The sequence below is a fragment of the Micropterus dolomieu genome, linkage group LG12 (genome assembly GCF_021292245.1).
Source record: "Micropterus dolomieu isolate WLL.071019.BEF.003 ecotype Adirondacks linkage group LG12, ASM2129224v1, whole genome shotgun sequence".
Taxonomy (NCBI): Eukaryota; Metazoa; Chordata; class Actinopteri; order Centrarchiformes; family Centrarchidae; genus Micropterus; species Micropterus dolomieu.
Window position 1 is genome coordinate 17,441,130 of NC_060161.1, and position 26,024 is coordinate 17,467,153.

Genomic DNA, 26,024 nt, shown 5'->3' on the forward strand with positions numbered 1-26,024 from the left:
TTAGATTAGGGAGACTAAGGGTAGGGCACTATGTTAATACCAAAGCCCCCAGAATCCATACTTTTCTCCCTCTGCCATTTGAGGCTTTCAGATGAAGTTGCTGTGGTTGGAAAGGGCTGCGCAGGGAAAGGTTGATTTTAAAAAGGAAAGGGCTAAAAGGGTTCAGGGACTGGTCCTACCTTGATCCAAAGGCTGTGTCCTGAATTGGACACTTGGGCTATATGGACCAGAGCCCTTGCTGGTGAAGGCACACATTTTAATATCATAAGTGGTATCTGCCTTAAGGCCATCCAGGATGACTGTTGATTCCGGGGCGGTGATGAAGAGTTCTGAGGGACTGCGTGGGCTGTTGATGTCCTTATACTGCAGAGCATATTTCACTATTTGGCCATTTCGCTCTGCCAGCAAAACAGGTTGCCAGCTAACCTGAATGGTGGAGGTGGTGGCACCCTCTGCTGTAATGCCCTGAGGGTAGCCGCTTGGGACATCCTCATTTGTGGACACTTCTTTGACTGTCTCTTCACCAAAGCCCACTTTGTTGCGCGCTGAAAGGCGGAAAGTGTATGAGGCTCCCTTGTGGATCTCTTTGGTAGTGTAGTGGTTCTCCCGCTCAGGGAACTCAATGACAGTCAGTGGATCCACATCTTTGCGGCCAAAACGGAGGCGATAGCCTTGCAGGGGACCATGGGTTAATGCTGGAGGATGCCACTGGAGGAGAGCAGTGCCCATGTTGGTTGTACTGACCATTAGCCGAGGTTTATCAGGGACTAAGACAGCACCAATGGAGAGAAGGAAAACTTGTTATAAATATGCAGAACAATATTTCCATCTTATCATATTTTTAGTAGGCATGCATTCAGTATCAGTCTATCTTCTGTCTGTCTGTGTGTACAACTAGTACTTTTACTGTGGCATAACACTGTCAAAGAGTTGAGTAAAAGAGCTGAACTTTGGTGTCCTGTTTTGCTCTTGTCTTTCTTTTACTCTCTCTACATTTTCCATTATTTTCCAAATTCCCTTCAGCATTGCCTGTCACACTAGTGGGTAAGAGTCATTGCAATAAATGAGACAGCAATTAGCTGCATTCACAGGTTACACTCTCGATGGCAAGACTATTTGCCTTGTGCTGTGCTCCATAAATGGCTGCAGTTTCACAGCATAAAAGAGAAGATATAAAGAAAAGTATCTGAAAAGTATATCGGCAGAGAACCACAGGAGATCAGTCAGCAGTGGCGGTTAAGTTACCTGCGCCAGTGGTGGTGATCAGTTTGGGCTTGCTGCGTGCACCATCGCCCTTTGTCGTATAGGCTGCAACAGTCACTGAATATGTGGTCTCAGCTTGCAGCTCTGTGATGATCATTTCCTGTAAAGATGCGGGACTTTAGTTGCACAACACTTATTGACTGATTTGCAGATATAAGCAAGTAGAGACACAAAAGTGTGATGTGATGTCAGCATAATCATCACAAAGGACACATTCTCTCAGAAAAAACTGAGGCATGCTTCACTGGAAAAGGATAGTATTAATAAGCTTTGGTAAATGAATAACTTTAGTTATAAGAGTAGGTTTCTTTGTAACAAAATAACTTGGTCAGTAAACATTAATAGAATTCAAGTTTACTTTGAATTTCCTCTGAACAAAATGTCAGTCAAGGATTCCAACTGCAGTTTTTAGGGTAAATATCTTAAGAAGTGGAAATAGCCACAACCTAATGTTTAAATCCAGGTCTTGAACACCGAATGTACAAAAGAGACATGCCATTCATGCAGGGGAAAAACAAGATTGCAGTTTCTTCAAGTTTAACTACTCACATGTTCGGTTGAATCACCATATTCCCACTGATTATAATATAAGAATATGGAGAGAAAAGAGACAACAAATGAGGCCAGGTACAGACACTAGTCACTGGTGAGAACATATACACACACAGTTTGTCTGCAGCCACCAAATACATTTGTTTGTTGATGCAAATAATTACAGTAAAAGTAGCAATAATCATATAAAGACTTGCGCAGATAAAAGTGTGCCCAACTTCTGTATCCCACACACTTGTAATTATTGACAATTGGTTAAATAGTCACTACTTTATTCAGTTCAGTTATTGTATAACATTATGAAAATTAGCTTGTTTTCACTCCAAATTACAGGCTTTGCTGTGGCACATGTAAAGGGGAGAGAGAAAGCCATAATATGTGTCTGAGAGATGAGGTGGCTGGCTGACGAGGGTGTTGTACCTGGGCATCATCAATCAGGATGTCCTTGATGACTGGCTGTCCTGTGGGCTCCCCATTAACCATCCTGACATAGTGCACCTGGTATCCTCGGATCTGACCGTGCTGCTTGTTGGACATCGGTGGAAGCCAGATCACTTTAATTGATGAGGAGTTGACAGCCTCCACCTCAACTTTACGAGGTGGCCCACTAGGAACTGGAGGAACACCATGGGATAGAAGAAAAAAGGTCAAAATTATAGCGCACCCCTTCACCCTCTCTTTTTAATCTTGCCCAAAAGCTGGAGCGCAAAATGCTGCAGTGACAAAAAAATCACAAAAGTGCAGCAAACTGCAATAAGCACTGCATGACATCAATATTTCAACAATGGTAAGGGGAAAAAACAACAGCAAAAACAGGTCTGACAACTGACCTAATCTTGAAACATTAAAAATGGGTAGAGTGGATTTTTAAAACATGGAATAAAAATGTGTTTTGCCAAAATAGAAAAGTGGAGCCAAAGGGTGGCTTCAAGTATTTCAAATGCTTGAAGCACTACAAGAATTTTGGCTATGGAGCAAGGAAAAATGAATAAAAAATGACTATCACATGAGGAGAGAAAAAATATAAAAAAATGGCCTTCAAAAAAAATTCTTCCACCTTTTGTTGTTCCCACTGTCCAGAACTTGTCCTTTTGCCAAGTTCCTTTAAAAAAAAGCGAGTTATATAAAAATGCTGCCATTCAAAAACAGTGCAGAGAATATTTCAAAGTTTCAAAAATGACAGTTGGGACTGGAAGTTGGAGGCCTGCAGCTGAAAATGCCATACCATGTGTTGAAATTGAGCAGCATAGGGGGGAAAAAGCCAAAAAAAAGGTGCTTTCACAAAGTTAGTCACAGTTTGTTTAGGTAAAAAAAAGTGCGTAGTCCAAAATGGGGCAATAGTATGAAGTGGCGACAGTTGTATTAGAAGCAGGCAGAGGGGGTAGAGAAGAAGAAGGAATTGTAGATATAGGCAAGATTTGTTAGTATTTGACGGGGTAGGTTAAGTGGGATACACTGGATCTGCAGCTGGGGCTTTGCTTTAGCAAACACATACCATCTTCCTCTGTGCGGATGAGCTCTGGCAGGCTTTCTGGTCCTGCTCCAACATCTGTATGAGCAGTGACTGTCACGCGGTACTCTGTCCATTTTTCCAAGTTTTTCAAAAGGTACTGGGAGCTTTCCGGTGGAATGCTGGAGATCTGACGAGTAGTAGTATCCTTCCCTTCAGTCGCCGTATATTGGATGGTGTATTGTGTTATGATCCCATTTTGTAGTTCCACTGGGGGTGGCCGCCAACTTACCAGGATATTGGTGGAGCTGGGGCTAGAGCACTTGACTTCTTCAGGTGGGCCAGAGGGTTCTGGTTGGTGGGTTGGATTTGGTGCAGGGTTTTTTTTTTTTTTGTGTGTGGTTTGGTTTGGTGAGGCCGTTCATTGAATTTTTGTTTTAAAGGAGTTTCAGGTTTTGTTTTGATTGGGATGATGATGGTAGAATTGACCAAACAAAATGGAAAAAAAGAAGAGGGAAAAAAATGACACAAAATGAGGAAAAAAGCACAAGGACTTATGTGGGTAAATAAAAAGCATTTTAAATCAATGAAACATCACAAATAAAGACAAAGCAAAAGGCAAAGACAACATAAAAGTGTACATACTGATGATCAATGGAAGAAAAATGACAGCTTTAGCATATGTAACCTACCTTTTTGTCATGAAAAATAAATTATAAAAACAAAGGGTACAAAAACCATATATCCTGATATACTATTAGACTATTTCTTAGAACCTGATAATGTTAGACCCTAAAGTTATTTCAAAGAACTTCATAAATAATTTAAGGTAAACCATTCCAAAATAAATGTAGTAATAACTAAGACAAATTTGGCAAGCAGTTACCATCAATCCAAAAACATAAAGGTTGATGCTTTAACTAGTTTAAAATAGAAAAAAAAATGTTGTATTTGTCACCAACCTTTCCGAAGCCTGTTGGTTTGTGGTAAAAGCCTGATTGTACAACAGAGAACTTCCCAAGGAGACATGACTGATTTATTAGATTCTGATAACATTGGCATGCATGTCTTAATTAACATCATCATTTACCTCAGAACATACATCTGGGCAGAGTTTGAACTTCTGAGCTTTTATACCCACCTGATCTCTGCCCTTGTCTTTCAGAGACCTCAGATTTATTTTAGACATGCAAAGTCAAATACAGTTTAGTGTTTTCTCACTTACGGTTTAAGGGGAATTCTCTGACAGGTAATCAAATTAGGTAAATTGTGCTGGATTTATATTAATTAGGAAATACACAACAAGAGTGCAATTTTTCAATTCCGACCTGTTTCATAAATCTGAGGTCTTTATGGTGGAAATGTTCCTATCTACAGAGACAATACTTGCTTTGAGCTTTCTATGATATTTTTACTCCAACTTTCTTGATTCTAATTTGAATTTAGTATAAATGTCGATACAAAAAATGGGGAAATCCCTTTGACGTCCAGAAGTGGTTCTTGGCAATTTAGCTACACAGAAAGCTCAGTCTCAAAAATTCTCTATTCTCTTATTTTTGGCCGACATGCAATGTCAAGAGACAAGGCTTCCTAAAATGCCCTTTCACTGTTTAAAAACAGCTGGGTAACGCAGATGTGGGCATTCATTTAAAAAATTCAAGGTTTTATCATTCATTTAATTCAAGACTGTTTTTGCACATCAAAGGTGCAGGGGGGTAGTTTTTGTAACCTTGTCTCCTGGCTTCACAGGAAAGCCTGGGTACACTGTCCATGCAGCCTTTTCAAAGTGAATCCTGCATGGTCAGGTAGCCTTCATAACACTTCTTTACTATTTCAAATGTTTACATCTTTTCAAATGCATGAACCCTTTTAAAAGAAAAAATCTTATTTGCTTTATCTAGGGGTTTTTTGTTGTCACTTTTTGGATTTTGCAGCACACGCAAAATTTGGAATGCATTTGAAAATGTGTTCCTTCCCAAATATTCTAACTCTTGTCAGATAAGGAAGAAGACCTACGTGTCTGTGGGGTTTCAGCAGAGATCTCATTGGTGTAAGCCCCAACTCCGTGTTTACTACGGGCAGCCAGCCGGAAAGTATAAGTAGTGAAGGGCTTCAAGTCCTTCAGCAGGTATGTTGTTGTTGGCTCAAAGCTGATACGTTTCTGTGAAGAAAGTTTCATATTGTCAGTTTTTTAAATAACAACGGGGAGTTCCAAATCAAAAAGGAATATAAGCATGCTGCCTTTCCTGATATGAAAATAACATTTGAGGGTGTCGCAGTTTGCTGCCAAGATTAAAACAAACATATTAACTTATATAAATGTTTTATATAAATGCACTCAGTTTGATACACTTTATGGTGATTGATCAAATTACATTGTAAACACCATTCTTCTAATGCTCTTGCAAAGTAAAAAAACAAAACAAAATGCTGCAACCCTTCACATTTCACAATTGTTCGTATGAACTGCTCCTGGTTTTACAAACAACAATTATGCAGTCAATTGGCTGTATTTTTTAGAGGTATGTATTATGGTGTAACAAAATCATTGATTATTATGCATTTTAACTAATTACCATAAATATTGTTCATTGTAATATTTAAACCACACTGGACTTGTAAATTACACCATGTTTTATATATACAGTACATATACCAATTTCATTTTATTTTCCTTATATTTGGTATCATGTATATACATGAGAATTCCAAAATAAATTCAAATAGATCAACTTAATCCTACAAGTCTGGTAATTAGTGTTAATAGCTATTGGTATTAATATAGAAGGGAAGCACAGCATTTATTTTTACAATTTCATTATACTGCGTTATTAATATTATAAAAATGCATGATTGCATAACACAATCAAACTACTACTCAATAATATGGCATTTGTTATTACAGACTTTTAATCTAACAGGTTTCCAACACAGCTCAAATCAGGGAAGAATTACCTCCTCTTTGTCGTCCCTCTTCCTGTACATAAGTTCGTATCCTGTGATTTGATTTTCCTGTCCAGTCTGTGCCGGGGCGATCCATGAAAGTAAAATACTTGTTTCTGATTTGGCCTCGCCTTTGAAGTCCGTCGGTTGGGAGGGAACTGCAGTTGGAAACGAGAAGATGAATTCATTACTCTCCACGTCTTGCGCTTGTCATTATCATTATAGTCATTCACGCACTTTGTGGTAAGAGTTATTGCAACATGAGCCACATTGGATTTCAGGAGATGTGGTTGTTTCAGCTGGATTAGTGCAGTGCAGACACACACAGTACATGGTTACTTAATGCAAAAAAAAGAAGAAAAAAAAGAAAGCAGTAAACAACAAGGCATTTGAATTTCTTTTTCTTGGTCTCATACAAAACTATTTTTTCCATGTGAGAAAGCCAATCGAAGTTTGTGTGTGTTTATGGCTCTGGTTAACAACTGTAACCCTCTAATGAGGATTGGGGACTAAAGAAATGTAGCTTGAAAAATGTTTGTGACACATTGTGGAGCATGAACATTTGCAAAACTTTGAATTTGTCCAATTGTGGATTCTCTAACAACAAAAGCGAACCATGCTCACCTCCTGTCTTAGCGATGATTTGAAGGTCTGGAGAAAGAGGTCCATCACCTACTGAGGTGTAGGCCAAAACCTTGATGTAGTAGGTCTTATTGGGGATGAGGTTCTGGATGGTGACAAAGTTAGACCCCCGAACAATCTGCTTCTCCCAGAGGTTGACGTGCTGGGTGGAATCCATGGTGTAGTACACTCGGTAGCCCATGATCTGCCCGTTAGCCTCCTCTGGTTCATCCCAGTGGATGACAGCTGTTGTGGTGCTAAGCATGTGACCTCTGACCTGCCTTGGTGCCGTGCTGGGTGCCTGCTCAGCAGTTTTGGCTTCGATGCTTTCACTGGGGGGCCCTCGCCCGATGTTGTTCACCGCCACCACCCGGAACTCGTAGTCCGAGTACGGGCTGAGGCCTCCCACGCTGTACCGAGTGGTGGCTACGCCATCAATCTCCTTGTACGAGTCCTCTGAGTACTTGGACTTGTGTTGGATGATGTAGTAGGACACTGGTTCAGGATTGCCAGAGTCCCAAGTCAATGTTATGCTGGTGGCTGTGCGCTCTGTCACCACAGGAATGCCAGGAGCCTTGGGCAATGCTGTGATGATAATTATTACATAAATATTAACAAAAATGCAAAATATGCAGCAAACATTACAAAGTTATACCTCTGTAGACTCATTTATTTTTTATGTTGTAAGCCATAGAGACTTTATTTTAATTTGTAGATGGATTAATTATATTCATTACATTCATTAACCAGCCCATTGCACTTGGTACTGATGATATACAGTATCTGGAGTCATAAGAGTACTTTCTGTTTAGTGGGTGGATAGTCTTAGTATAATTTCACTGTACAAGTTTACATAAAAAAAAAAAAGACGTTGTGTAACGTGTGACATTAAAGGCTTGCATACCCCCTGTTCAGCAGCTGAGAGTACTGTTGTCGTTAATCTCAGATTTCTCTGTGTTTATCAGTTTAATAATTTAACAGGTAAATTTATTGCTTTAATTCCCCACACCGTGGCACATTGCAAAAGATTTCAGGGCAATATATTGTCTTTATATGCCATCTGAAGTGTGCTTCTGGGGGAGCTTGCTGCCAGACTGTTATATTGTGACTAATATCTCTATGTTATGTCTAGGAAAAACAAAGCTGAGTGTGCGTACGTGAGTCTGTCCCTTGTGTGCACGTGAACGGGGCGACACCAGTCTAGGTTATCTTTCTGGAACGCTGCAGTGTAGATATGATTACACTCAGATAAGTACCATGCCTACAGAGGACACCAAACAATACTCACCATGTTTCACGCCCCCCTCCTCCCCCTACCTCTTGCTAACAGAAATGGTGAGCTTGTGGCTCTGTAGCTCTCCAGCTGAGAGATAAACACTTCACTATATTCTCAATCTGGCATCTAATGCATTGAGGCTGGTGCCAGGGCTTGTCTAAAGCTTTAAGGAATCCTCCACAGATGACTTATCGTGGCAGGGAGAGGTAAATAACTTTTTTTAAAGCACTGCCAGTGGTCTCTGCTTGGAGAGTTCACTCCTAACATAAACTAGCTGAAACATTTTGTGAAAATTGCTATAAGTGAGAATAAAACTCATAAAAAAAAGAAGCAGCTCTACCTTTCACCGTTATCTGCGCCACAGCCTCTATCACCCCCAGGGTTGACATGGCCACACAGGTGTAGTTGGCTGACTGCCGGACGTCTGTAAGCTCTAAGACGTTCCGTCCAATGGGCATGTCGTCCTCTGGCGTAAGGTCTTCTGCACCCAGCATCCACTTGACATATGGCATGGGAGAGCCCACTGCCACACATGTGATATTGACACTGCCGCCAGGCATGATCTCATTGTCTGTAGGTGGAATGGAGAATCGTGGCGGCACCCGGCGCACTGAAAAAGACAAAACATGGTGTCAACACCCTGCAGAAAATGGAACAACAGAATACCTTTTTATAGAAGTGTTCTCTTCAAATGTGGCCAAAAAGAAAACATTTACACATTTTAAAATAAGAACATTAGCATAATTTTAAAGGTTTAATTGTAGCAAAAAATAAAATCTGTTTCCGTATAAATAATTTATGATTATTTGATGAAGGTTAAGAAAACACATTTATAAACACATTTGATCCAAGACTAAGAGATTTCAATGGTGAATGGGTTAACACCAACATGAGCGCCATGCACAAAATACTGTATCACCATCGGTACAGATATACAGAACCGCACAGATTGCTGGAGAGTCGACAGCGCTCCACAGTTGTATGCAAAGAAACAACTTTCAGGCTGCGTACTTCCAGCTGATGTGAGATAATGTGCCGCGTCACATTCTCACATCACACAGACATAGATAATACTCCAGAGATGTCGCAAACGCATTAAAAGGGGAATGGGTGTTTTCCTGTGCTTTTCAGGCCCAGTTCAAGGTAGAAGCTAGTGCTGTCAAATGCATGCATTCATACTTTGGATTAATTTAAGAGTGATAAGACACCCTAAACATATTTCCCTGCCCTGCCTTTTGACCCTTTGGCTACTATAGAGAAACACTCACAAGGCTAAGCTACACTCCTGCAGTACCTACCTACAAACATGCAAGATAAACAATGCCATTAAGGCGCATTAAAAAGTTAAACTTTTAAGAGGAGCTTTAAACTTTAGAGCTTAGAGGATAAAAGTAAAGTTATACATTTTTTAGGCTGGTGGCTTCAATGACGAATGACAGATCTTAGGCTTATCACAAGAGCGCCAATTGTTCTGGGGCTCAAAGCACTATCGTGTCTGGCCACACTACATTCTGTGATTGTATAAATCAGTCCATGCCTGTGAATGAATCAAACTCAAGAACATTAACTGATGCTAATTGAAATTATTTTAACAGGACTGCAGGCCTTTCAGTACAGTTTAGGATGAAGGGCTGAAAAAAGGTTATTCAGATTGTTCTGATATTCAACTTTCAACAAACTTTTACACGTGTCACAAGTCAGGAAGCAGAAAACTGCAACTAGAGCAATTAGTTATGTGGTACACTTGTTTCTTTCTGCCGTATTTAGTTTACCCGGGCATTTTGTTATACAAGATTAAATATGACTGTAATTTCACAATATAAACAAGTGTGATTTTCAATAATCATGAGTAACTACAGCAATGTTGATACTAATCTGGATAAAGAAATTCATATCATTTGACAGCTCTAGTGGATATACATTCCAAACGATCGAACAAAAACAACCAAAAAAGGCAAAACTTTAAAAAAGGAAATGTTACACTTGTAACTGAACTTAAATGTATAGCATCCATAATGCACACGTCGACTTCAAGGCCTTTTGGAGGAGAGCGAGAGTCCGTCATGCATACAAGAACAAGACTTGACTTTGTGAGGCAACCACATAAGGGAGTCAAGGGGGAAGAGGGCTGCAGGGGCAAAATAAGTAGTAACAGGGTCAGAAGGAAGCAGTGGTATCACACAGTGTAAATGGAAAGGTTCAGCGGACAGTGTGAAATTGCTGTAAATGTGGCTAGCACAAGCTAAGGGTCCTGGGAGAAATAAGGAACAACTTAGAGAAGGAGGTAACAACATTTTAGGACAAAGGGTAAATAAATGGACAGAACAAGAAAAAGCAAGACTACACATCACTTGTCCTCTGGTTTCACTGGTGATGACTTGTATACAAACAGATATAAGTACAGATGATGGGAATAACTAAGGGGCTTATGCATAAGGGAAACAGACAGGGCCACCAGGTATTGTTATAAAACATCTGGGAAGGACTGAAATTAAAAGCAAAGTCAGTGCTACTGCTCATGGTGGTCGAAATAGATTACTGTTAGCTTGGCTTGGATACCTCATTAAATTCTTTAGTGAACCTTGAAGAAAACCGTTAAGGAATGTGTCACTTTTAAATGTCTACTTACTTGTATTTATTGCCAGTTAATTGACCCTGCTTTGTAAACAGCCTCTATAGTAGTTCCTGTGACTCTAAGCTAGTTATATGCACAGGTATTGGCTATATTTGTCTGCCACGTAGGCACGCGCGTCCTGCCTGCTACTAATTCACAAAGCCCATTCTGTTGAGCAGACTGCAGCTCTCCGGAGAGGAAAACTAGAGGAACTGCTTGCATTATTAAATACAACGTTTCTCTCTCTCAATATTTAATTAATATCCAATTGGATCACGCTCCCCACAGACATAATATCATCCTGCTCATTTGAATATCATTACATTTGTCAAGTCTTGTGGATAACGCTCTAAATACATCATTCTTTCATGACTTCCTGCGCAGAAACATCCTCGTCAGAGGAAGTGTATAATCTCTAAGGGTGAGGTTGTTTATACAGCTTGGCGCTTGACTTTACTGCCAATTACAACACAGAATGGATTTTGCTTTAACATACTTTTGTCTCCGAGAAACTTCAATTCGAGAGAGCACCGCAGGGAAAATTTGACTATAGTGATGCTTAAATGTCTCTATGGAGAGAAAGATTCAGTGCTCATGTGGTGCAGCACTGCGTCTATGTAGAAGCAGGTATTAGTTTTAGGAGCCCACAGAAATCAAGGACATTGTTCCTGTTATTTATTATTAAAATATAATTTTTTTTATTAATAACATTTTAGTCATTTCTTAAATTTTCACTCGCAATGCTTGTTAGTGATTGGGGGATCCAAGCAGGAACACTGACAGGGTAAGGGTTAGGGCAAGGGCTGGGGAAAGGAGAGGACTAGCTCAAGCATTAAGAGGTGACCATGCAAATAGACCGTCAGACAGATGCAAATATCGTCCCCACCCCGCCTCAAAGATGCAAACATGCACCACCTGTTCAAACATTCTGACAAGGACCGGGGGCATTCTCAATGGGAACATGAACATTGAATGTGTGACAAAGATAGCAATAATCTCAATAGAAGTAAAAATAAAAATAAAAAATTGAGAAAAATCTTTTTGTGGCAAACAAATGAATTTATTTCTGTTTTGTGTTGTGTTCAAAAAGTAAAAACACACCAACCTTCTCGCAGCTCTGAGGGATGTAGGGAATTTGATGCAGAACAAAATGAAATAAGGAAAGGAGAAAAACAAGGGAAACACAGAGAGTAAAAAGGCCATGTTTTAGGTGGTCAAATGCTACTTAAACAATTCGAAGGACCTTTTGTCTCTAAGGTGCAGGGAGCCCCTTGAATCTCCCTGGCACCCAGATTACGAAACGTTTAACCTGTCTGACCTAGAACATTTTGTATAAGAAATAATATTTACTTTTAACACAAATTATGCCCAAGCCATGTGGTTAGCTTATAATGACAATAATATTTTATGTATTTTGCTTTATTATATATTATGTATAATGTTACTTGGGAACTGGTTGCTAATTGATATTTACAAAAGCTAACCATAGGACTGAAGAGCATTGTAAAATGTATATGAAAATTACAAAAATAATGGATACAAATATATCTATCTCCTACACATGTATGTATTTATAAAGAATTTTATTAAAGGTGGGGTATGCGATTCTAATCCAATACACAAATTCAGTGAATATCTCCTCACGGTCCGCTTTCTGTTCTGTGTGTGCGCTAAAAAAAAATTCTGTTTGTACTCAGCCATGGGAAACAAAAAAAGTGGCCCAGACAGAGCCACACAACACTATTCCAGCTATGATTTGTGTGTCAGGTCACGTTAAATGACTTGCCCACAGACATTCAGCTTACTTTCTAGATGTGCAGTTGTGAAGTTAGCTATTGTAGCGGGGGAGTTGTGAGAATGGCTGTCTCGTCCTCTCTGGATGTTAGCTTAGTAGCAGCAACTATAGCGACAGTTTGCTAACTGACAACTAAGCTAACGTTAGTTACAATACTTGCTGCGACGTTGTTTGCTCTATATCATGGTATTTGTCCTGGTAATCCAGAATCGCATGCCCCACCTTTAAGACAATACTTGACAATACTGGAAGAGTAACAGTGGGTTTTGTACATAAAAGCAAATGAAGCATTGACCGCTGTGTGCAAGTAAAAGTGAGAAGCAGTAACAACAGTTGCACAAATGCATCAAATAGTTTAAGCTTAAAAGAGTGAAAGATCACCGCCTCTGTGAAAAGATTACTGAAAGCAAGCCACTGCTGCTACTCCACCTGTATTTTTTTGTATTTGCTAAAATATTTGCTACTGTATATATTTCTAATACTGTGTAGCAAACATATGTGACTACGTTTTTACAAGCTAATTTTACATATGGAGTAGGACACTGAAATGCCCTCTATATTAAAACATCTTTATATCAGTTTTAAATCTTGACTTTTTTTCATAGTCAGAAACAAGTAGTGAGATTGAAAGTGTCCTTCCAATGTTGATCAGTTGGGAGAAAAATAGGAGGCCAGAAAGGATCTGTTCACTGCTGGGGAAAGAGTTGGGACTGATGGAGGAGGGCCGTCCACCCTTTACCACCTCTGACAGTCAGGTTTGAAAGGCAATTAGTAGATATACACAGCAAGCAGCCTAGTCATTGGTGTTAGACTTAGGATAATCAACATAAAGGACCAGAAACACATAACAGAGCAGATACTGTAGGTTCAAATCAGTGCAGGTAAGTCAAGTGCAAAAAACCCCAAAAAGAACCCATACCATCAAAAGCAAAGCATACTTACGCCATACTTCGCCTCACAGGACATGGCCCCTGCAGACTTTATTGGCTGATTTAAAGATTCCTCATGAATTTTAAAGAGAAAGTTAATATAATGTTTGATAGAAGCATGCCAGGGCTTTTGACATGTGTTTCCTACCTCTGACATATAGATTTGCAGGGGCAGAGTAGCGGGTTCCATCGTTGTTGGTTGCCACACATTCATACTTCCCCTGGTCAGACTCTTCGCTCTGCTCTATCTGGAGGGCTCCTGGTTGGGAATAGCAAACGGGGTAGTGGAGTATGTTTGGTTAAAATGATGTCATTTGCCTGGAGTTCACAAGCAAAAAGAAAAGAACTAGTTTGACCTCAAAGAGGCCAACATCAGCCCCCTTCATTTATAGTTTTGCTTTGTCCTTTTAAGCAGTTGGACAGTTTGAGGAAAGTCATAATTAAACAATATCCAGTAAACTGAATGAATGCCCTACATTCTTGGATCTGCTACTATCAACTCCATATTTTAAAGTTTATGCCCCATCATTATCACAGCCTGATCCACTGGCGGAGGTAAAATGGCGGCTGTGTTATCCTATTATAGGTGAGGTATAGTTGCAAATGGTAACCATGCAAGACATTGCAATTTATTGTTCCTCTTAACAGGTCTAAAGTAACAGCAAGGGAAAAGAAAGTAACACTTTGTCAAACAAAACCAAAAGAAAAACACCTAGGTTCTCTTCTATCTATAATACATTTTACCTCGTTGATGACTTGAGAAAAGGCCTGTTTACTTGCAAGGCTATAGGGTCATCCTAGCGCCAATGCCAAAAAATGTCAAAATTTCACTTTGAAGAATAGGGGCAAGCCCTTCAATATACAACATGTCACTGGACTGGTCAATATGGGGATGAGTGATACTGCTTTGGGGAAACATGGATCAAACAAAAGAGGTTTACAGTATAAGAAAGCAGCATAACAAGGGAGGACAATTGAAAGAAAGAAATTTAGGTATGAATTTTAGCATATTCAATCACAGATCAGCTGTAACATTCACCTAACTGAATAATTTGGGACTTCATCTAGGTGAAGTAACTTTCAAAAAATGCAGCCCGTACAAAAAATTGAAAAATGCTGCTGCTCATATATGTGGAAAAATGTTAATTTAAGTACTATGTAAGGCAAAACCAACATATAACCCTCTGTAACAAAAGTTTTTTGACATGCAAATCTTGGCAAGAAATGTATGTCGGCACAACTTACAACCTTCTGACAACCCTTAGCTGAAAAATAAAATGCAATTGTATTAGAAGACAAAATTCAAAATATCGGCTTAAGCCGACAAGAAGGTAACCAACCACTGCTTTAGCTTGTGAAAGCTACAAAAGACACCCATAAAAATCCACAAATGGGATCAGCAGTGTGGTGTCACATGACCCAGGGAAAAATGGCTTTATGCATCAACAACTCTCCAGCTCCATGTCACACGGAAAAAAGAGCCAATCAGGTCCTCGCCAGACTCTACTGTTTGCCTTCCCCAAACCCTGAAGAAAAAAAGTCAAAAAGTAAAATAGTCTCCAAACCCAAGAAAAGTAAGAAAAATAGGTGAAAGAGAAAAAAAGCACCGTAGAAACTTTATCAAAAAAGTGGTTGTTTGGGCTTTTTTGTAGAGGTACAGGAGAGGAAAGCAAATAGAAGAAATGGAAAAAAATAGTTTGCAAAGATAGAAAGAATTCTTTGGGAGAAAAAAGCAGAGGAGAGGCAATGTTGTCTTCAGCATGCCTGCGTGATTCCACAGCATCTGTGCATATTTTTAGTGCTGAACAAGAACAGCTAAGGGGGAAAAATGCTTGGTTGTTTTAGTTGGACAAAAAGAGGGACACATGATTCGCTATGGCCAAAAAGAAAACAAAAATGAACGGAAAAAATATAGTTTAAAAAAATAATTGTCATTGGATATGCTTATTTGAGCCAGGGCAAGCATATCACAACTGAGCTAAACAGGCTCTTGAAACCAGAATACAAAGGAGTAAATAAAGCATAGACAAAAAAAAAATGGAATACAAATTTAGTCAACGAAACAGGACAAATAAGAAGGAAGGTCCATATGAACGTAATGGGATTTGGTCTTGGTAAACAGGACAGAAATGGAAGTGATTCAAGTGAATGGATGGGTTGACAGCAAGAATGAATTTGTATTATTTTCATTCTGTGAACGTCAGTTCAGCACTCTTACCTCTTATTGGTGTACCACCTGGGTGGATAATATGAATGCAAATAAGATTAGAAAGAAGAAGCATTAGTACGAGTAGATAGAGGCTGGGGGCTTTGGAGGAAGAATCAAATTAGATTTAACAGGGCACGTAAATAAAGGTACTAGAGGAAAGAGAAAGGAGAGAGAGACAGAATAAGAACTTTTCTGTACTCTACTGGCAAAAAAGACAGGATTCATCATAGAAAAATCATTGGTCAGAGAGAAGAACTTGTATTGGTGTACCACGGGGAGGTGCCATTTTGGAAGTGGCAATGGCTTCTGAAGACCATCTACTGAAGGGAAAAACTTTAAGGACTTTGTATATGAGATTGAGAGCAGACAAAACTTGAGATCCCTTTGCTTGACCTGAGCTATTCAGAGTTAGTCACCTCCCTAAAATTCTTGAAATGTCCATACCTAGTGTGCTGGTGTTAAAACATTAAATAAGTGAGTAAGTGGTGGGTCAGTGAGTGAGTAACAAACATGTGAGGACAGGTCATTAAGCAGGTCAGTATATGGCAATACTACGCTGAGGTTTGGTGACTGTAATATCCAGATAAAGGTGATACTACAGCTGGCAGTGGTAGGACACTTGAACATTGTGGGGTGAGGGAAGAGTGTGTGTGCCTCTAGTAGTAGCCCTGAAACTACACTATCTGTTAGTAAAATGCATGCCATGCATTTTAATAGTTGTTGGAAACATGGAAATTAGTGGGGGGGGAGTGATGTGTGCTTTAGAGCTAAGCACTTACCAAAGGATTCTGTAGATTTAAAAATATAGAGAGAAGAAAGACAGCATAAGAATAGGATTATATTCTTAAGTAAGTAAGTTTGGTTAACAAGGTTTTGTTAATGCTTAATCAACTCTATGTGACTCAAAAGTCGCACATTTGAAATAAGGGTTAGTTCTAAACAGTTCTGTTGAAAACAAGTCAGCAAGGAAGTAAGGTTAACAAGACGATTTAACAAAGGACAGCTGTGAAATCTGTGAAGACAGGTGGTCAAACATACAAGACTTAAAATTTACATGTAGCTGTGCTAAAGTGTTGCCCTTAGCTGCGTATATAAAGCTGCAAGCTATGATATATATATATATATACATTAACATTATATATATATATATAACATTTTTTAGAAAATAGAATGATCTCTGTGTATTGAGATATTGGAATCAAACTCTGGGTATTCAGGCAAATGGGTATATTAAGGTATGTCATAGGCAAATAAAAACAAAGCGGGCGTCTACACATTAAAGCAGGGGCTGTAAATTCAAAGAATCAAGGGGTAAGGAAAAAGCGTTATGAAGTTTTACGCACTACTGTGGCTGATTAGTGTTCAGAATTAGATGTTTTTCTTTAACCTAAAAAAGTTCTTATACAAAGCAAATATTTATTCAAAGGAGGTTTAATCCCTCTTTCTAAAGTAAAATGTCAACAAATGCACAAGGACGATGATTAATTTACTTTTCTGCAAGTTTTCCTAATTTATAATCGTGTGCACTCCATAGCAGATTCTGAATGAAGCCGAATGTTGAATATTAATTGTAAAAAAACAAACAAAAGAGACATAAGAAATGAAGAGAATGGATCCAAATAAAATACTGCACCAATGCAGTGGAAAGGAAATCAACACAAAACAGCAAAAATAATTCATTGTTAAAAAGTCACAGCAGTGAGCAATGAGGGCAGAAGTTAGGGCGGAAGCCAGCAAACACAGAGTGGGGGGACAATCCCAACAGCTCATGACAACACTGGAAGACAAAGGGAGACACACACGGACAACACACACCGGGGCGTACAGACAGAGTAAAGGACAGGAAGTAGTAGAAACAATGCCATACCTACAAAATGAAAAGCCAAATGAGAAGTTAAATTATGGGAGGAAGAAGAGCATGAAAGAACAGAGGAGACAACAGGGGGAGCAGATCAGATAGAGGATAACAAGAAAGAAGACACCCTGTTTTGTAATTAACTTTTCAGCAGAGGAAACCTACCTGATCTGAGCTGCTTAATGCGTCCATTGTTGTTGGTGGTGTTGACAGGGAGGAAGTCTTTGAACCAGGAGATGTCAGGGTCGGGGTTGCCACTGGCGGCACAGAGCATGGTGGCGGTGCGTGTTCGCTCCACCACTTTCAACTGTGGGCCCATGTCTATGGTGGGGAAACCAGGGGGCAGCTGGTCCTCTGGAAACAGATGAGAAACATTGTGCCAGACGTCAGATTCAGACAGGCTGTGGTCCTCCTCAAACCCTGTGCAGAGCTAGTGAGGAGGGGGAGCCAGTGGAAATTATAGTCATCAGGCCGCAGAGGAATAGAATGAGTGAAAGAGACAATGAGAAATATATATATATATATATATATATATATATATATATATATATATATAGTGGGAAGTGTATAGCAGCAAAGGAACAGAGTAGTGAAATAGAAGAAGATTTTTGTAACATCAACTTTGTCAGTACAGCATTAATTATTTAAGTTTCCCCTACCCACATTTGGTATTGACAAGGGCATAAAATTTACCAAAAAGTGAAAATGGACAAAAACAGAGGTTAAGGCATCTCCGAGTAATTAGAGGAGTAGTTCAGGAGTATTTTGGAACGTGGACGTATTCCCTTTCTTGCGGAGATGTAGATGAGAAGATAGACACCACTCTCATATCGGTCCGTTAAATTTTATGCTACAGCTAGCAGTCGCTTGGCTTAGCTTAGCATTTGCACTCAAATACATACATACAACGGCTAGCCTTCTAAAAATACAATGTGAAAACAACAATTTGTGGTTTTTACGAGAGGTTAGTATATGCATTATTTCTCCTGGAGTGAGCTTTAGAGGTGCTGGTAGGTAGATTTTGTTAGCTTTGGACAGAGCCCAGCTAGCAGCTTCACCCTGCTTCCAGTCTTAAAGGCTATGTTAACCGTGTCCTGCTTTATATATGGCGTACATACATAAGAGTGTTATGGATCTTCTCTTCTAAGTTTAGAAAAGAAAGCAAATGAGCGTATTTCCCAAACTGTTTTGCTATTCTTTTAATGGCGGAAAGGGAAAAAAACCCAAAACATAGCTACACTGGCTAAACATGTGGAGCTTTGAAGTTATTTGATGGTGGAAGGTGGCTTTGGTGTATCGTATAAGCTGTCTGGTTCCTGCCTGCCAACTTTACCGACTGAACAAGGGGCGGGCTACATCTTGCCACTGTTTGAGATGTGAGAGAAGATAACTCACATTGCTCCTTGCTCCCAACATGTTCTTTTAGCAAAACAAAGAAAATCAAAGCCGAGAGCAGCTTTGTTTGAAGCTATTGGCTCTGAACAGGAGGTATTTTTGGCTTGCTGCAAGTGATGATCTTCGCGAGGGCGCAGAGTGGAATATTCCATACACCATGAGATCCCCATATGCAAAATGTCTGCCTTTCCGCAAAGTTAGCTGAGTGCTAATCTGCAAAACAAGACCTGCTTATTCTGAATGCCAATGAGGTTTACGTGAACCTTAAGTTTTCCTTTCCCTGCTGTGATACGGCTAATTAGTGTCTTCCGTTGCTCTCATAAACGGCACCTTTTTGGAAACACTTTTCTTCATTAAAATTTCATGAGGAGACATCAGTCTGGAAACAGCTTTGAGATGCCATAGCCTGCACACAGCCAAACGACAATCATGGCTGCCTTCCAAGAATGCTTTTGGGTATCTGGCATGAGGAACCACCTCGATGGATAAATCTTCTCAGAAAGAGACTGTACTGCAAATGAGTGACTTCACACTGAACTGCAAAAGTTTCCAATGCAACTCTGTGTCCCTGCCTGAACTGACATGTGTTTTGACAGCGATGGGAAGGATGTTTGTTGCATGTTTCAAAACGGCCAATCATCTCAAATTGGTCTAATAAATTCCAGTCCTATATAATGCATGCTTTCAACGCTGGTCATTTTCTTGGCAGTTGCGCACTGTAAGTTATACAGGCCATCTTGACCCATTCATCCTCATATGATTCATCACTGTAAGTCCTTGACATGGTGTGCAATATATGTTATCTTTATCCCTTTCACTATCCATTAAAGTAATTGGAGATGTTCCGGCTTTACTCTTATTAAAGGTTTGTAGGTGTCTGGCACTGTGTTTGCACAAAATGTATGTGCCGCTCATTAAAACAATAACCACTCAGTTAATTCCCCTCAGTCACAAAGTGGCCGTATTTACGTAACATCATAGTTAAAGTAGGAAAGCTGAGCTGGAGGACAAAACCAATTCTAAATAAAACATTTAGAAATTCTCCAAATGTCCCTTTTTTCATGTAAAGTTGTGGGTTTTTGCCACTGTTCAAATCTCCTTTACAGTCATTAACTGGTTGCATGGTTATGGATTGTGTGTTCTATTAATTATAAATGTTAAAGTGATGAGCATCAGGAACTATTAGCTTTTTGAATCACAAAGATATCAACCCAGAAAAAAAACAGTGAATGGGTAGGTTTATAAGTAAAACAAATAGGTACAAAATTATATATTGGGATCATTCACACGGACATGAATTGCTATTCCTGTGTGATCTCTTGCCTTTACAATCAACACATACATTTAAAGAGTGCTCAGATATTCACACACGCAATATTTAAAGCTACAGCAGGTAAAGTTTGAGAAACCAGCAAGAGACAGCTAGATTTTGAAAGTATTCCTTCAGGACAGCCTCAAAAGCCATTCCCAGAAAACATATGTTCATGCTGAGTGCACAGGCAGAGAGAGCCTAGGCAGATACGGAGGACCAATCACATTGGCTGTGTTTATTAAAGTCCTGTAACAGTCACAGATACCAGATTATTTTCATTTCTGTGTCAGAGCATTTGATTTAATGATTGCTGTCAGGATGTAAAGAAGAATTTCAACAAATCTAACAAAAAATGCTTTTGAAATAAATGCCTACCCTAGCTTTACTCTATTTAATTTAGTGACAAAGCACCTTGTCCAGAAGCAGCACACTGCACAAAGACCATGCATGAATAACAGCAAATGCAACAACTTATCTTTTCTAAAAGCACCACGTTAACAATCATGAAGGAATGAAAGAATAGTCAAATGTGAGAAACTGCACTTCCAAAGGTGCTCATTCAAATGAAGAAAGACGGGGAGGAGGAGGAAAGGAATTAATAGTACAAGGTAGCTCCTGTCCAAGCTCCCTTCAGCCTGTTCAAGGTCAAACAGACAATTAGTCGATTCTACAGTGAGTCAAAGTATACCTGATCAAACACAATAGCCAGAAGCAAGCCTAGGAGCATGGATGCGTGTTGAATATAGTAATTGGACGTGACAATCCATGCGAACTAAAAAGCAACTCGTGTGAAATTGCAATGTATTCTAAAACAAAGTGCTCAAGAGATCATAATTTAGCTGTCCTTTAAGTTGTTCAGAGTTGTTCTCATGCCGCAGTACACGATGTCCCTGGTTATTCAGCTCTTTAGGAGAAAAGAAGAGGGTGTGGGACAACATTTATTTAAAATTAGAAATGGTGTTTAGGCTAGGTCATCTAGCTTTTTTAAGAATCAGGATCCTGTAAACATTTAGGACAGTAATAGCATTTATTTATCATTCATTTAAAAGCAATGATCTGTTACAAACGTTTCTGGCATTTTGACTAAATTCTTGCTCGGCCCAAATACGTATTTCACAGCTGCTTTGTGCACTCGTGCTCATCAGCAATAGGCGCAAAGTCATGACATCAACCGTGAGGTATCTTAAAAAACTTTTTTTGCATATCACACAAGATTAGGATACACAAAAAAGGAATAATAAACACAAGTACTTTGATGTTCTCAGGCTCCTTGTGACTCTCAGCTACACTCTCACTTACTTCACAAAGAAAATTACCATTGTGATAATAAATAAAGGGAGAGGGAAATTGAACACATTTGCTAGCCTGTGCTGTGATTAACAACTCATGTCAACCGAGCTGCTGCAGCATTTTCAAGGCCAGGAGACCAAAATGAAATCAGATTAATCACTATTTAATTTGAGCCACGGCATGTTTGTCGTGTGTTTTTGTGGAGAAGGTGGGTTATTGACAACGTGTTAAAAGTAACGAATGAAATAATTAATCAACCTGGGGCCAAGCTGCTAGCAGTTTTTCTTATGTGATCTGTTTGCAGTTCCGCTACCAGTCAAGGGAGTTGGTTTTCGACTTGTGATTACATAAATTATCAGCTACTTCAATATCACTTCAGGATCTCTGCATCCTGATAGGAGTGGAAAGTGGAAATGTTTAGTGTACTTGTAGTGCATTTGTTTATGAATGTGTGTGTTGGGTTCAGTATATGCTGTAGACTTGAACATATAGCGCCCAGCTACCCTGTACAATGTATGAAAGTCAAAGCTGAAAGGTGAAATTAACAGGGGGAAAAAGGCTTAATATAGATAATTCGTGCTTCCTTATTCTCCCTCGCTGAGAACTGCAATCTCAAGGACAGTCCAAGACAAGGGCAGTTTCTGCTTTTGAGTCCCATAGTATATATTGAACAATGGATCTACACACTAAATGAGATGGAAGGGAGAGAAATGCTGAAGTCACCTTCTACAGAAGTGCTGAGCACTGGTGCTTGATATAAAAAGACTCCCAATGACAATTTGCACACATTAGCCACTGCCAGGCTATCGAGGGCCATATGAGTGTGTAGTGCCAAGTATGGGAGGAGTATAAAAAGGACATTGGCTTAAAAAGTACCTCAGTGAGCAGTTTTTTGCGGAAGACATAAGGCCACTGGACATAAACTCAGCCCATTAGCAGATTATATCTATTGATCATTCATACAAAATACGAGCACAGACGTTACATTTGCCTAGTATGACAACAGTGGCCATTTCAGTTTCTGAGTGCTGCATAAATTCAGCACAAGTTGTCATTCCACCACAGTTGATGCTAATATACACACTCACTCACACCCTCTGTTCAAAATAAACTTGTAACCTGCTGTGGTGTAATTGCTTGAGTGACAAACTCAAGTAATATCCTCCTTGTTTAGGCTCTAATTATATAAGCCTAATTGAGTCTCAGCAGATAAAGGTACTATTCAAACGTGATCTGTTACTGTTTACATGTTTGCTCAGTTAGTGCTACACCAAGGCATTTGTGTGTCTGAGGTGATATATACAAGGCATTACAGGACTCATGCAGTGGAATTCCTTAGAATGATAGTGGCACCACAGTAAATCTAAGGCCAGGATTTCTGCTTGAGTTTGATATCTGCTCAGATGTCGATAGTTGTGTGGCACTGTGGCTCCAGAATGCCAAATCAAAAGCATGTCCCTCTCTCTTGCATAGCACCTACAGCACATCTATCACTGTATACAGGGGTGACTGGTAACATACACAGAGCTGTTGTTGTTGCCAGATATTGATAGTCTGCTAACATTGCATGGACGAAAGCTTGTAGGATTACAGCTTTAACTTTAACTTTTATCTGTAATGATGATTGACATTTACATAGAGGGTCATGTCGCTGGAATCACATTTCGTTTCAAAATGACCCATTAAGTACAAAGGGATTTGAGAAGAAAATAAGCCTTTGTTGCAGCGGACTTTCCGAGTGAAGCCATAGAAAAACATAAACCTTTCCGGTCACATTCTGGCACTAGTTCCGCGGTTGCTGCACAGGGATTGGATTCGGTCCGACCCTTTTCTTCCCAAGCGGAACAAGACTTTTCACCCCCCGGCTGAGGTTATTCTTCAGGGAAAATCCCTGCGGGCCATAATAAGATATATTTGTTGGACGTATTTGAGTGGATACAATCTCCTCAAAGAGGCTGTCACAGGTCACTTGCTGTGGCAGCGTGGTGGAGAAAAGCGTGTGTCAAGACGCACTGTTATTTGGGAATTCCTCCTCACCAAAGATGCTGGATTATGGAAGTGTGGGAATTTGGGGCAGATGTCTTCAAGTATGACACTCTTAAATTTCACACTCCTTTTTCCTCTGTCCTAAAGATTCTTTTTGCCCTGTTTAGGAATCAAAAAGACGAGCCACAAAACATTACCCGTAGAGTGTGACAGCAGTGCTTATTTTTCTCAGCAGCCTAAGCCAAAGCCACTTTTCCCTCCACCACAGCATAGCATATAATTTGAAGTTGAGGGACGGTGATTAAAGCTCTTTCCACGCTCAAAAAATCCAAAAGAAGTGAGAAAGAAGATAGGAGAATTGAGCAGGGTTAGGGTGCTAATCATGTTAATCATACAGCACTCTTGCTGCTCACAAGGACATCATTTGGAATTGGCTTGTTTCATGGCTTGCTAATGCATTAGCTGACCTAGATTGAATTAGGACTTTGTGTTTTATGAACTAGAAGGTGATTAATAAGGAAAATAATTTTATGCACACAATTTAAGGTGAAGGATGAAATACTTGTAGGAGTGCAGTAACATCATGGGAAATCAAATTAATCCATTTGGTCTTTGTGGCATAAAACATTTTTTTTTCTCAAAAAGAGGTTGTTGATTTGGAACACATTAACACAGAAACATTGTCCATTATAATTTGTTTACAGTTTTTCAAAAAAAAAAAATTGTTGCAAGCCTAGTTAATACATCCTTTCAGAGACGACCTGAATCCTCTTCAACAAAATGTTCTGTTCGGCTCCTGTTCAACTGACGTATTGAATTTTTTTTTCTCCCTTTGGCATGGGAATGGGAACTGTTAATTATGCTTTTGTTTTCACACAAACAAAATTACTCAACCAAACGTAAGAGCTCTTGATTAACAAAGGCAGACAGCAATTCCATTTTGTGCCAATTCTATGACGGCATCTGTTCTAATTTTCTCTTTCCCTCTCTAATGTTTCACCACTTTCACCCACATCACTGTTTGTTTCCTTGCTCTACTTCCAAGGTGCACTGTACGCTGTGGTAAAAAGGTGTACTTCTGCAATCCAGCACCGAATGATTGACGGGTTGTAAATCTGAGCCCACCCTTTGCTTTATCTGCTACCTGCAGCCTGATTAAACTGTCTCAAACTTGGACTCGTTGCTTTACTCAACACTGCATCCATCATTCTGCCCATAAACTGTTGCAGAGGTGAAACTTGTGCCCACATTAGTTTTCTACAATGGGAATTGGACATTTTAATATTTTGTTTAGCTTGTATCTCTTCTTTCCTAACAGATATTGATGTATTTTGTTCTAGAAGGATTTTTATGTTCCTTCTACCACTCCTGCTACAGGAGCCACAGTACGTTCACTTACAGTAGACCTGAATTAGATGCAACACTTTTTGATTACTATTGCACACATGCCTGGACATATGCATGTCTTAGCACTGCCTTGGGCAAAATACTCAGAATAGTTAAGATGCAAGTGACAAACCTTAACATTATGGGTGTAAAGTATAATTTAAGGTGGCGGGCATAGCCATTCATTTAGAAGGCAAGAAGTCAGACAAGCATGCAGAGTATAAAAGCACATGTGCATCCTTGCTGAGCAAAAAAAGGAGAAATGACGACTCGAGATGTCTAAATGTTCCCTAAATGCCCTCAGAGAATCCAAAGCCTGTATTTATCACATTGATACATCCCAGCGCTGCTTGGCACATATGTTGTCCAGTCTAAATAAGATTAGGTTTTCCTCTAGAGCTTGCTTTGAGCCAGATTTCCCAAATAAGCCTCCTGGCACCTGCACAAGGTAGATATTGCTTAACTAATCCAATAATGGAAAACAAACTGCTCAGCACTTCTGTCTAATAAGGCGGTTGGGGACAATTCTGAAATGTACCTTTCTGAGTTGTTTTGTAAGGGTTCACAGGCTTGTGAACTCTGAGTAAACCTTGAAATGGGTTTAAAACATGGCATGTATATGGATTGATGTGGTTTTTATGATTGCCCAAACTGGAAAAAACTCCTGGGGAGCTCATATGTGAGAGCACATCCCAACTATATGCCTGGGGCTACAGTTCTTTATGTTCCAAGGCCTTATATGAACTGAAATGAGAAAATGTTAAGTGGCACGGCATGACTGCTCTCCAGTTTAGGTTTACAAATGTGTCTGTGCAGGACCTGCAGGTCAGAACTAATCCTGCTGTATCTAACCCTGTGCTGGAGAGTTTACATTTTCTAGGAATGCCCTTGATCCATTTATCTCCACAGAGCATACAAATGTATGTCAAACTTCATAAAAACATCGATGAAGTGGGTACGTTGCATGTCTGCTTGTGTGTATTGTATGTGCCGAGGCCCTGTTTTCACAGAATTTCTATAATATATAAACCATCTCATAGATATGAGTTGGGTGATTTTTGGTCAAAAATAATAAGAAAACCAGTTGTGATGTACAGTAGTTTTACACTTTTCAGAAAACTTGATCATCATTGATGTATTTTTGCAAA

General features: G+C 39.5%; 1 protein-coding gene across 8 annotated transcripts in view; it reads right to left on the reverse strand.

Moving 5' to 3' along the window:
* The window catches only part of LOC123980534 (receptor-type tyrosine-protein phosphatase delta), a 131,781-nt gene that overhangs the window by 34,259 nt on the left and 71,498 nt on the right, over positions 1 to 26,024 (reverse strand). For 4 of the 8 annotated variants that reach the window (XM_046064962.1, XM_046064965.1, XM_046064964.1 and 1 more), the window contains exons 5-15: positions 17,673 to 17,861; positions 13,592 to 13,702; positions 8,446 to 8,715; positions 6,833 to 7,414; positions 6,221 to 6,366; positions 5,282 to 5,426; positions 3,311 to 3,616; positions 2,236 to 2,429; positions 1,813 to 1,839; positions 1,246 to 1,363; positions 180 to 767 (exon numbers count right to left, since the gene is read on the reverse strand). In XM_046064962.1, coding sequence (XP_045920918.1) covers positions 180 to 767; positions 1,246 to 1,363; positions 1,813 to 1,839; positions 2,236 to 2,429; positions 3,311 to 3,616; positions 5,282 to 5,426; positions 6,221 to 6,366; positions 6,833 to 7,414; positions 8,446 to 8,715; positions 13,592 to 13,702; positions 17,673 to 17,861 — 2,676 coding nt within the window. The remainder of the gene's footprint in view (positions 1 to 179; positions 768 to 1,245; positions 1,364 to 1,812; positions 1,840 to 2,235; positions 2,430 to 3,310; positions 3,617 to 5,281; positions 5,427 to 6,220; positions 6,367 to 6,832; positions 7,415 to 8,445; positions 8,716 to 13,591; positions 13,703 to 17,672; positions 17,862 to 26,024) is intronic. The other 4 variants (XM_046064967.1, XM_046064968.1, XM_046064966.1 and 1 more) reach the window with 1 other exon arrangement.